Source organism: Schistocerca nitens, chromosome 7, assembly GCF_023898315.1.
Source record: "Schistocerca nitens isolate TAMUIC-IGC-003100 chromosome 7, iqSchNite1.1, whole genome shotgun sequence".
Classification (NCBI taxonomy): Eukaryota; Metazoa; Arthropoda; class Insecta; order Orthoptera; family Acrididae; genus Schistocerca; species Schistocerca nitens.
Window position 1 is genome coordinate 65,890,061 of NC_064620.1, and position 12,838 is coordinate 65,902,898.

Consider the following 12,838-nt stretch of genomic DNA (forward strand, 5'->3'; position numbering starts at 1 on the left):
TCAACACTGCGGTCATGATTAGTGTAATTCACAAGTATTGATTTAAATATTTTTATCTTGCTTATAAATTTCACTTAAAATTTGTCACTTATATTTAATTACTTCTATTAAAAAGCAATATTATGTTAAGAGTTACATAGGAAAACCGTGACAAAATTTTATATTTTTATGAATAGTATTACAAGAACAGTATTTCCAATCGTATGCTGTGAGAAATAGAGAAAACAAAAGCTACACTTGAAAAGCACTTAAACTCCAAATGTAACATGCTCAACAACAGTCAAATTTTGCTACTACAGTGATACTACATTTTTTCCACTATCTTTACAATTTCTTTTAAGAGCTGTTCTAATGATAACATAACAGCAAGGCTGTGAAAGTGTTTATGTACAGACTGCTAAGGAATGTTATTAGCTTCAACCATATGCAAAAATGGACAGAAGGAGAGTATATTCTTTGAAGTATATTACCTCACTTTCTCTTTTATTCTTCTCCCCGAACATTGTGGGGGTCTTATTTTTGGTCTTTGATGAATTTGCTTTGGCCATCGCAGTCTTACTTCTGTAACAGAAAAGAAAAAAAAGCTAATAAGAATCAGCATACAATATAACAATGAAAATAATTTTTGAAAACATAACATAATTGGATAAATAATAAATCCACTCACTAAGCAGCAGCAGGAGAAAACATATATGAAGGTCAAAGAAATGTGCAAGACTTTGGAACCAGTGACTCCTACTTCTGGCAGAAGGGATGAAGGGGAAGGAAGAGGGGTCAAGCAACACGATAAAGTTTAGGAAATGAGGAGAGTTCAGGAAAGTCATCTAGAACTCCGAGTCGGGGAGACTTACGGGACAGGACTTACGGACTTCTCATGTCATCCAGGAAGTCTCCTGGATGCCTTTTCTAAACTCTTCCCCATTTCCTAAACCTCTCCAGTCATTTTCCTTCATTCTTCCTTCCTCTTCAACCCTCTGCCAGGAAAAAGAGCCAGCGGCTCCAAAATCTAGCACATTTCTTTAACGGTCATACATGTTTTCTACTGTCACCACTTGGTGAGTAGATTTTTAACCTATCCAATTACAGTATAAATTATAAGATGAACACACACATTATGAAAGTTGAAACAGACATTAATAGTCTACATAAAATATGGGTGTAAAATTACACAGTGATTAACTGCTTAACATGTTGGAACAGAAACCACAGTTCAGAAATTGTTGCACTTCACAGTCCTTCCGATTATGCTGACACAAAGAACTGGGTATTTGCTTACTTTGCATACATTCACCCTCTGCTACCTTAAAGTATTATCTTCCGGGGCAGTGAGGCTATAGTAAATAATTTATTTATTCAATTTATTTGACAAGTATGAATCTTGAGTAAAGTAAATAGTAGATCTTGTACAGGCATCATCAAAGATCATGGAGTTCTTAAACACATTTTCCAGTAGATTTATTCTTTAATAGCATTTGTTGTTCATAAAAAAATCACCTGAAGATTAACTGTGTTTTTCAAAACTATTTCAAAGAGAGGAACTGCTTTCTGGAGTTCCCATTTGATAAAAATTGACAAAATGAGAACACACACATATCAAATGAAAACTTAAACAGATTTTATTTACAGCACTCTTTGCATATTGTTTGATTATCAAGACTTAAAGATTCTCCTGTTGCTGCACAACAAGTATGAATGTCCACCGTAAACATCCCTCTATTCTTACAGTCTGTTCACGACTAATATTTATATCAATGTGGTCATGCATAAGCCATAATTAAGCTAGAAGTAGGAGACAAACAGTAAGAACTCAAAATAAATGTGGAAAAGAGCAGCTATTTCCAAAGTTTTCCTGCAAATATTCTTACAAAGATTTTGTCTTTTTAGGCGCAAACAGTAAATAGCAGTTAGTTGTGTGTGTAATGTACAAAACTGGTGCCAGACAGCTAATGTATACCTTGACTCATTCCACATATGATCGTTCTTTTATTTATTCGTCATGCTCTCCAGATCCCGTTAACTCGGAGAAGTGCCCGGGATGTGTTTCATATAACGGTAAATCAATGCTCAGAAAATTAATCTGTACATTGTATCAACAATAAACTATAATTACAATGCTTAAGTATGTTTATGATTACATCAGTCAAATTCAATCTCGTAAATTAGAAGAAAATCTACTGCTTTGAAAAATGCTGATGCTTTCTCAGTTATATTTAATATCTGTTGTTTATCTTTTATTGATAGCTTTATGTTTACTTGTTTATACCGGTATTTTTTTTTAAGAAAATAGTTGCTTAAAACTGTGACATCAGGGCCTGTTTCAATACGCTATTGCTTTGTCGAACAGTCTTCCAATGAATTTTGCTACTGCCATACAGCTATGGAATTTTCAGTCTTTGAAACTAGATTCTCAGATATTTTGCAGAAGTGGCTAATGAAGTGCATTTTTAATTTCATTTTGACCGTCAGTGCCGGTCCCAAGCCCAGGGCCTCACCTTGCAATAGGTGAGGGAGGAAGAGGAAGAGGAAGAGGAGGAGGAGGAGGAGGAGGAGGAGGAGTAACAACCTTGTTAAAAAACCTGGGTCCATCTGGCTCCGGATGGTAGTACCCTGTAAGGGCCCCTCGCCAGGGTAACAGGTGAAGATAGACAACGGTTGGAAAGCGGAAGAAGATTTTACACGTCCCAATGGTGGAAAAGTGGAAGAACTGTCTTCGTACCTTACTTCGCGTAGTGTCTGTACTACAGAGGGGCGGCTACAAACAGCGTCTGTTCTCCATGTTAGGAGCGGCCTAAACTTATGCTGGCAGAAGCTCTAAAATGCCTTTGGGAGTGGTGACCCTATTGTAATAATGGCCTATATATGAAATAGTACTCCAGAACCAGCCTCGGAAAAGGCTCAGGCATTCCCTGCAGGCGACACGCAGTTCTTGGGGTGCTGGGGGAACTGTGAGAAGTGGGCGACTAGGCACCAACACAATGAAGGTGGGTATCATTAATGTGATGACCCTTACTGGGAAGGTGGAAGAGTTGATAGACTTCAAGGAAAAGGAGAACATAGAACTGATGGGACTTAGTGAAGTTAGATGGAAGGGAAGAGGAAGGAGGAAAATGAGGGCAGGCTACGCACTCTACTGGAGTGGTGGACAGGAAGCCAAAAATGGAGTAGGTATCATAGAAAAACCAAACCTAGAGGAATATGTGGAAGCAGTAGAATACACAAGTGATAGGGTGATGAGGATTCGGATGAGGAAAAGGAATGTAGTGAAGGACTTCATCCAACTACATGCACCTCAAACAGGAAATAAAGAAGAGAACATAGAGGATTTTCTAGAAGTATTAGAGAGTAATATTACAGATGTGGAAGCAATAGTAATGGGTGACCTGAATGCGCAGGTAGGCAAAGAAAGGCTAGGGAAGGAGGAGATAATTGGCCGATATGGGAGGAAAAATCAGGAAGGAGAGAAACTGGTTGACTTCTGTGAAAGGAACAGGCTGGTTGTGGGCAACACGTGGTTCTGTAAAAAGAATAGCCAAAAGATAACGCGATATGGATGGGGTGATAGACGGACAAAGATGGTCATTGATTACTTTCTGGTGGAAAAGAAAAATCGGAGACAGTTGACGGATGTAACTGCACTCCCAGGAGACCATTGAATGGTGGTGGCAAACATGAGAGTCGATTAATTGAAAGACATAAAGGAAGAAAAGGAAAGGAAATAAAAGCGTGGAAACTAAAGGATGGCATGGTACAAGAAAAGTTTAAGGAGTTTCTTGAGTGTAAAATCCCTAACACCGAGTATGGCAATATGGTAGAAGAATGGGGTAAGTTCAAAGAAGCGTTTGTAAGCTCTGCAGAGAAGACCTGTGGCAGAGTGTCCGGAAGGGTAAAGGAAAAGGAGACACCATAGTGAAATGAGAGGGTGAAAGAGGCAGTAAAAGAAAAGAAGAAAGCCTGGCATGAATGGAACAGAGACCGAACAGCTGAAAGTAAAAGGAAATAACAGGATAGTAAAAATAAGTGTAAGAAAATGGTAGCAGAAGAAAAGAGGAAAAACTGGGAGAAATTCACCCGAGAGTTGGAAAAAGATGTTACTAGTGGTAAGAGGATGATATATGGAATTACAAAGAGTATGAGGAAAGAAAAAGCATACACAAAGCTAGTGAAAGGGTATAGCGGAGAGCTATTAATGCAACCATAGGAGATAAGGAAACGATGGAAAGAGTACTTTCATAAATTACTAAATGTGAAGAACGGCACTGGAAAGGGAATAGAAGTACGGCAGGGGGGCACGGATCTGGAAGAAGAGCAGGATATAATGGTGTTAGAAGTGGAACTAGCTCTGAGAAAAATGAAAATGGGAAAGGCACCTGGGATAGATGAAATTATTGTGGAGATGATAAAGGCATCTGGACCAGTTGGGCTACAGTGGCTATATAGACTAATAAGATGCATTTGGAACCAAAAATTTGTACCTGAAGAATGGGGAAAGGGAATAATAATCCCAGTTTTCAAGAAGGGTGACAGGAAAGTATATGACAGCTATTGAGGGATCACACTCAAATCCCAAGTAGCAAAAATAATGGAGAGGATACTGGAAAGAAGAGTGAGAGAAAAAGTGGGAGGGCAGTTAGAAGAGGAGTAGTATGGCTTTCGTCATAGTAGATCAACAGTGGACCCAATCTTTAGTATGAGACAGTTGATGGATAGACATTGGAAGTATGGGAAAGAGCGTTCCCAGGGTAAAGGAATGGGTAACCTTGAAGAGAAAGGGAGTCGGAAAGCAAACACTTGAAGTCATCCAGGAAATGTATGAAAAAAGCTCTAGCTGTGTACAGATACCAGTTGGAAGAACTGAATGGTTTAAGAATGTTAAGTGTGATATCACCACTACTATTTATAATGGTGATGACTGAAATAGTCAAAGAGACGAAAGAAGCCCATAGAGGAAGGGAGATGAAGCTGTTACTATTTGCAGATAATATTGTGATGTGGGGAACAAGCAGTAAGGAGGTACAAAAACAAATAGACATCCTAAATGATAAGGTCAAGAAATATGGAATGAAATTTAGTGTGGAGAAAAGCAAGACCATGGTGGTAACCAGAGGGGATAGAAAGGGCAAGAACTAATTCATATTAAGGGACAGGATATTGCAATAGTGGACAACTTTAAATATTTTGCAAGTGCATTAATGGTGAAAGCTTGTTTGGAGACAGAAATTAGCAAAAGAATACAACAAAGTAGTAAATTTTACCAGTGCGTGAGGGGTTTGGTATGGGGAAGGGAAGTACCAATGAGGTGCAGACTGGTGCTATACAAGACATTACTTCACAGCCATACTAATTTACAGCTCAGAGACTTGGACTATGACTAGAAGAGAGGAGAGTAGAGTACGATAAAATCCAGTGAAATGAAGTTTCTGAGAAGTATGCTAGGGAAGACGAGAAGAGACATAGTGAAAAATGAAGATGTTAGGAAGGAAATTGGGGTGGAGAAGTTGACTGAGAAAATTGAAAAGAATAGATTAAAATGGTTTGGGCACGTGAAGAGGATGGGAGAGGGAAGAATACCAAGAAGAATGATGGCGTTCAAGATTGAGGGCAAGAGGCCAAGAGGAAGACCGAGAAAGATGAGTTTAAGGAGGAGAAACCTACTATGGAACCAAATTGTGGAAGAAGAATGGTGGAAAGACCGAGTAAAGTGGCGATGGATCATTGATATCCCAACCTGACCAGATGTTGGATAGAGGGGAAATGAAGATGTTGATATGAGGGATTCATAATGTCTTGCTTTATGTTATAGTGTTTGTTGAACAGAACTACATCAGAGTCTGTAACTTAACTCTGAATACCAGATTAGTCAGCAAAATCAACATGAAAATTATTTTTGTGTCTTGTATTGTGATTTTGTAAATTGCATTTCAACTGAAACTGATTATATTTTCAATGAAAATAATCAATTTTTGAAAATGAACGGACAAAAGATCTACTCGCCAAGTGGCAGCAAGAGAACACACTAATCAACATATTGAAATTTGCAATCCTTTGAAGCTAGCTGTTCCTTCTTCAGGCAGAAGGATTGAAGAGGAAGGAAGAGAGCTGAAGGAAAATGACTAGTGAGGTTTAGGAAAGTAGGGAGTGTTCAGAAAAGTTGCCCAGACCCTCGCATGAGGGGAGACTTACTGGACGGGATGACAAGGAAACAATGATTGTTGGTGATTGCGAACGACAACATTTGAAAACCTGAGAGCTTAACGATATATGATTACATTATCAGGAACAAAAACCATTAAGGTGTAAATGTGTTATGGCCTGAATGTAGTAATTCCAAGATACTTAATGGAACATGATGTATTCTTTAATTAATTAAAAAAAATTTACCGCAATTGTTCGCTCAGCACAATATCAATGTCCGAGACAAATAGCTAATTATTCTATCAAAATCATTATTGTTTCTTTACAAATTATTCATTGCCATGATGAGCCTATAATTCGTATCTCTTTCTATGTCATTAAGCACATGCTCATGATATAACTGTTTGGATAATAATCTCAAATTATAGACTTATTTCTTTTTATTTGCTTGCAATCAATCAGTAGTAACATTAATCTTAATTAAGTAACTAATCAACTTAAATAATTATGTTTTCAAATTCTCTTTAAGTTTTCTCGACTGCATCACTTGTAATTGAATCCAGATTTGATAAATATTTAATTGAAAAATTTGAAATAGATTTTATTAACTAATTATAAACAGAAGAATAAACAGAGGAAAGGACAATGCCAGGCACACAAAGATGCAGGAGAAGAAACAAAAACTACTACTTCTGAAAGGAGCAGAAGGCTGTTGTTAATATCGTCTTCTACTTGTGTTCATCAACCTCTCAACAGTTTGCTCACTGAGCAGAGCTAAGTTCAACTAGATATGGATGGGGAAATGAACTCAACACTGTCTACTCAGTGGAGACTCTGGATTGCAGTAATTTACACAAAGCACAGAAAATTCAATTTAGGACAGACAAACTGAGACTTAGATCTGTTTTTCTCAATAGAGCTCCATGTCTTAATCATGACGACAAATCACTTGGAATCTAGTAAAGAAAGTGAAGCTGAGTTTTGAGGCCCAATAATCTTGATTTTCAGAATGAATAATTGAATATGCAGAAGAAAACCTAAATGAGTCTGACTGAAGATAGTATGACTGTGTACTGATTACTGCTGCACAACTCCTAGCATTAATGCAGACTGTCTGCATCATGCAATTATCTGTGTTACTTTGATTCCCCAGGATTTCCATTCCCATAGGATATTTTGATTAAAATTCCATCCTTATGCAAACTTACTTCTGGCACAGAAAAAAGCCATTCTTACAGATGAAGAATGGTGTGAGTACACTGAGGCTTTCTGGATGTGTCTAATGTTACTGGATCTTTTCAGGTGGAGATCGCAACACAGTATGCCCAGAGGATGTGCACATGCAGCTTAATGGTGTCTTTTGAACCTTGAGAAAGATCAAATCATCTGGAAGGACCTGCACCTAATCTCCTTGCCACTCTGCTCTGCTGAGTCCATCTCGTCGTTATTCATTCTGAAGTCACTGCATTACAACCAGTGTCTCTATCGCATAAAAAGTTCTCGGTTTGCTTGCCAAGTCAAATTTGGATAAAATCCCAAGCTTTCGATGACTACCTCCGTCATCTTCGTCAGGGATAAAACTGACTGTCGTGGACAGGTCAGGCTTCCACTTTTTAAGCAGTGGACGGCTTCTCATTGGCTGGATGACGTCACAGTGAAAACGGTGCGTACAGAGGTGGCGTCCACTGCTTAAAAAGCGGAAGCCTCACTGGTCCATGACAGTCAGTTTTACCCCTGACGAAGATGACAGAGGTAGCCATCGAAAGGTCCGGATTTTACCCAAATTTGACACAGCAAGTAAACCAAGAACTTTTTATGCAAGGACTCTGTTGTGAAAGACTTAATAGTCACAACAGTGTCTCTATCATCTGTACTATCTATGTTATCAGCACTACGAATGTGGGCTATGTCGGATTCAATTTATATGCCGTCTCCAACTTCAGAGAAGGTTGCCCTGTTAAGATAGTACCCGGTCCTGATGCCATTGCGGGAACTGTGTCTACATGTAACAGCCTTCATTGTCATTTTATATCTCATAGTGCCGGTTTTATGCCTCACAGTGTCAAAGTCTGAGTGACACTACATGTGATGCTATTTGGGCTTACAGTGCATGGCTCTATAACCCCCATGTGGAATAATGACCTACAAGAAGTATTCAAAGCACATCGAACCAGCCTGTCCTGGATTGCACTGCTCGCATATCCTGTTGCTGGAGTCCCTCTGACAATGTTTTTAGAGGTGTCAGCCTATTCTGTGGATGCAGCTCTGCAGCAACCCCTTAGAGTTTTTCTCCAAAAAGGTACCAGAAAAACAGTGTTCTTGGCCACTATTTTATACAGAGCTCCTGGCTGCCTACGGTGCCACAAAATATTTCAGGTTTATAGTCTAAGGCCACATCTTCATCATTTCACCAGCTGCCCCCAAATTAGACTTTTGCATGTGAAACTCATTGGCCCAGTACCCGTTTCTCACAACTTCTGCTGCTGACTTACAGTGATTGAAAGATTCATGAGCTTCCCATAAATTTTACCACTAAAAGGTGAGACAGAGATCGGTATGGCTGATGTCACTACTTAAAGTTGTATGGCACAGGTGACATTTGGCCAAAGTTACCAATGGGATGCTGTGGTGTTCCATTCCATGGCACGACTGTATGGCATTCACCTCAGAAGAATGACGCTGTGTCATGTGGCTTCTAATGGTATGGTAGACGGCTTTTACTGTCTTCTTAAGGCTGTCATAAAGAGCTACACAACTTGGTCTCAGGTGGACACAGTCTCACTAGTGCTCCTTGGACTGTGGAGTGCAATGGAGGAGGACTGTCAGGCATCTGTGGCACAGCTCGTTTATGGTGAGCCTCTATGTTTGCCAAGTGAGTTGTTTCTCTGTCTGCTGCACCTAATGCACAAAACCTGGATATGTAACCCATGGAAGAAAAGAGCTGCAGCCAACACCTGCCTTATATTATAAACAAGCCACATTTGTTTTCAGAGACCTGGCTATGACAGAACACATCCTTTTATGTTGAAGCGTGCAATTTAAAACTGTGGAGTAGCCTTAGCACAGCCTGATCTAGTAACTGCATAGTGTGACAGGTCACTAACTATCCAGGTAAAAGAAAGTTAAGTCACTAATCAATTTCAACTGATGTAACTGAATGCCTAAAATTGTGCTGATACATACTCCACTACAGCACGGGCCCAAGTGCATCTCTCACTCCTAGCAATACAGTGGCCACACCAAATCGAGACACGGATGGCATGCATACTACGCTGTGCTGTGCCAGACGTCACGTGAAGAGGCTGCAACTTTCATGCAATGCAGACATTGAATGTGATTCTGCCTGGATCAACAAGCAATTTCATAAACTGACTATTATTTATTTCTCCCTTTAGTGGAAGTGCAGTGGTGGCTCAGCACCCCAACCTCCCCAGGTCAGGTGACCAGCAAAATTTTTTTTTTTTTTTTTTTTTTTTTTTTTTTTTTTTTTTTGTAGTTGAGGGGGGGGGGGGGGCACGAATTTACCCAGAACAACAACTGATTACTTGCAGTTAGAAAACCAGTCGGCACCTATGTGGCGACCTGATTGATTTGTGTGCTGTAACATATAGTCTATGTGTAATTACATCCCGCATTTATGCAGAAGCTTCCTACAATTGCTTTTCTCATACACAATTAGGATGGAAATGGAAAGGGAGTGGAGGTAAATGGATGTATTAAATGATGCATCTTTCAGCATGCACTGAGATGGCTAAAATAAAATGAATAAATGTGGAGTAGAGTGACTAGATAAGAAGTTTATAACTTAAACAGTTTAACGTACAATTATGAACATAAAATTACATGTACATAAAAAGTGTTTTATATTATAGATCACGCAACTCTCGTAAATAACCTGGAAAGATAGGGAATTAGATTTGATCAAATCTTACTAACTGGCAATAAGAAGTTATTCTTTAAAAGGCACAACCACAGGAAGCACCATAAGAACAATAGCTTCTTTCAGTGCCTATGCATGCTGGTGATCATGATGACTATTCTTCTCTTGTTGATAGCAACATGGAATGGTTCTGTTGAAGACATATTGAACTAGAATCTACAGTTGTCAAACCAAGATATTCATCTTCGTCCAGGACCTCTTTTGCAGTTGATTTTCCCTAAAGTATTTTTGTAGCAAATAATATCTATTTGTATTACACATGATGTGTCCTAGATATTGCTACTTTCGTCATTTCCTACCTTGATTAATTTAGGTGTTGTGATTATTCTTCACAAAACTTCCACATTTGTCTCTCTCTGGGTCCAAGGTATTTTCAGGACCCACCTATAAAGCCACAATTCAAAGGCCTCCAGCTTCTTCTCAGTGTTTTTATTTGAGGTCCATGTCTCTACTCCACACAGGAGGACAGAATATACACAGCAGTGCAAAAGCCTGATTTTTGTTCTTACAGTTAGGTGACAGCTTTTGAAGACAGCACTCCTTTTCTGAAGCACACTTCTTGATTTCTCAATGCAAATCTTGATTTCTTACGAGTTACCCCAATTTTCATTTATTATGGTTCCAAGGTATGTATATTGTTTTATTCTTTCTAAGTTTTCTCCTGTAATATTTTCCTTACTTATGACCATGAGTTTTGTCCATGTGGTTTTTGTTTCAAGCCCATAATGCTGTTTGATTCCAGTATACGTTCTTGATGATTCACAGATCTCTTTCCTCCATTCCAATATTGCTCAAAATCTCCGTTAATTTGTCATATTTTACTCTATCACAAGCCTTCTGGTAATCTATTAGGCAAGCAAATACACTTTTGTTTACATCTCTGAAACAATACTTGTACAATGAACAAGGCTTCTCTTGTACCCACAGCATTAACAAGCCCAAACTGATTAGGGGTCATCTGTTCCTCACATAGTCTACATATTCTTCTGTGTATCATGCTCAGAAATAATTTCATGATATGGTTCATTAAGCTTATTGTACAATAATCTCTGCATTGTTTTGCATTTGGCTTTTTTTGACGGGGTAATGAACTCTAATTTCGGCAACTTTGATAGAATTTTTCCATATACATAAATTCAATTGAAAATTTGGGTTAACCATTTTACACACTCTTCATCCATCAATTTTAAGAACTCTGTTTCTACTTTATCTGGTCTCTCAGCCTTTCTGTTCCCCAGCTGGCTGATGGCTGTTTGAACCTCTACTTCTAGCATATCTGTACCCCTTGTTTCATTTGGACTTGGATTAAAAGTACATATAGTGTCATAAAATAAATTTTATATATATTTTTCCATGACTTTTTCTTGTCTTCTAATCCCACCATCAAGTTCCTTGCTTCATCCACTAATTTTCCACTGATGCTCTTCCTGTATTTCCCTCTTATGTCTTTGACTTTCTTGTGTACATTGAAACTATCACATTTACTTTGATAAAACTCGATTTCCTCACATTGCTCCACTTTTTCTTTTGCGTCGCTTATTTTTCTTCTGATGCCCATGTTTATCTTCCTGTATTCCGTTGGGTTTCCCTTATTTAATCTTTCTTCCTCTATCAGATTCAGGATCCATGACTACTTGCCCTTTCTCTTTGGTTTCGTGTACTTTTCTTTTATTTGCTGTACAACATTCTGGATTCTGTTCAATTCTAAATGGACATTGTTACTTGTGATGTCTTCTGTGTTAATTGCCAAGTTGAGTTCTGTTTGTATATTCTGCTTTTCTATCAGATCTTTGATTTTTCTCAAATTGTAGATCTGCTTTTTCTTTCTCTTCACTCTCTTCATTCTAACTTTATTAACTCCTACAATCTGTGGGTCAGAGTTTACATCTGCTCCCTGGTATGTTTTTACTGATGTGCAGCAACTGATCCTGAAACATTCATTTACTAGTATGAAATCAATCTGGTTTCTCACACATTTCCCAGGCCCGTCCATTGGGGACTTCCCTGTATACAATCTTCTAGGTGGAAGTTTAAACCAGGTGTTCAGAATCACTAGACAAATTGACACCACAAAATTTTCGAGATCATCACCTCTAGAATTCCTCTCTCCTAGTCCAAATAGTCCTAACATGTCTGATCTTATACCTTCCCCTACTTTCAGATTAAATTTCCCATCACAACTGTCAAATCATATTCCATTTATACTATCATAAAATTCTTATCTCTTCATTTTCCTTGTCCATTGTAGGGGTATACACTTGTATTATACCACTAGGGCTACCACTCAATTGCAACATTATACAGGCTGACAGAGGTACGAAACTTGTGAGACATCTTACTAGTTTCGCTAATAGTATTACACAGACTCCATGTTCATGCTTCCTGTACGCTCTTCCTATGCCCATTTACGTAAATGTCTCCTGTGTTCGGACATCACATCTTGCTAACTCCATATAACAACATACTTGTTAGAAAAAACTATAAACAAACATTATGTATTGCAAGAATCCACAATAGGTTTGATTCCCTTTCCCTTCCATATCGATGTCCTGAGAAAACTGTAAGCAGAAGGCACCAGCATTTTAATCAGTGGATTAGAGAAAGAAATTCACCAGGTGTCAGCATATCTATCACTTATGGAGCTGACAAACTCATCTGAAAAATATGTACATACTTTAAAAAGCTATAGCCGTGAGCTTTCACACGTGCCACAGAAGGCAACAAAATTACCACTCTTTGAAAACAACCAACCAAATTTTAAACTGA

At 38.5% G+C, this 12,838-nt stretch overlaps 1 protein-coding gene across 3 annotated transcripts in view; it reads right to left on the reverse strand.

Moving 5' to 3' along the window:
* The window catches only part of LOC126194894 (F-box only protein 22-like), a 213,153-nt gene that overhangs the window by 142,321 nt on the left and 57,994 nt on the right, over nucleotides 1–12,838 (reverse strand). For all 3 annotated transcript variants that reach the window (XM_049933246.1, XM_049933247.1, XM_049933245.1), the window contains exon 3: nucleotides 471–561. In XM_049933246.1, coding sequence (XP_049789203.1) covers nucleotides 471–561 — 91 coding nt within the window. The remainder of the gene's footprint in view (nucleotides 1–470; nucleotides 562–12,838) is intronic.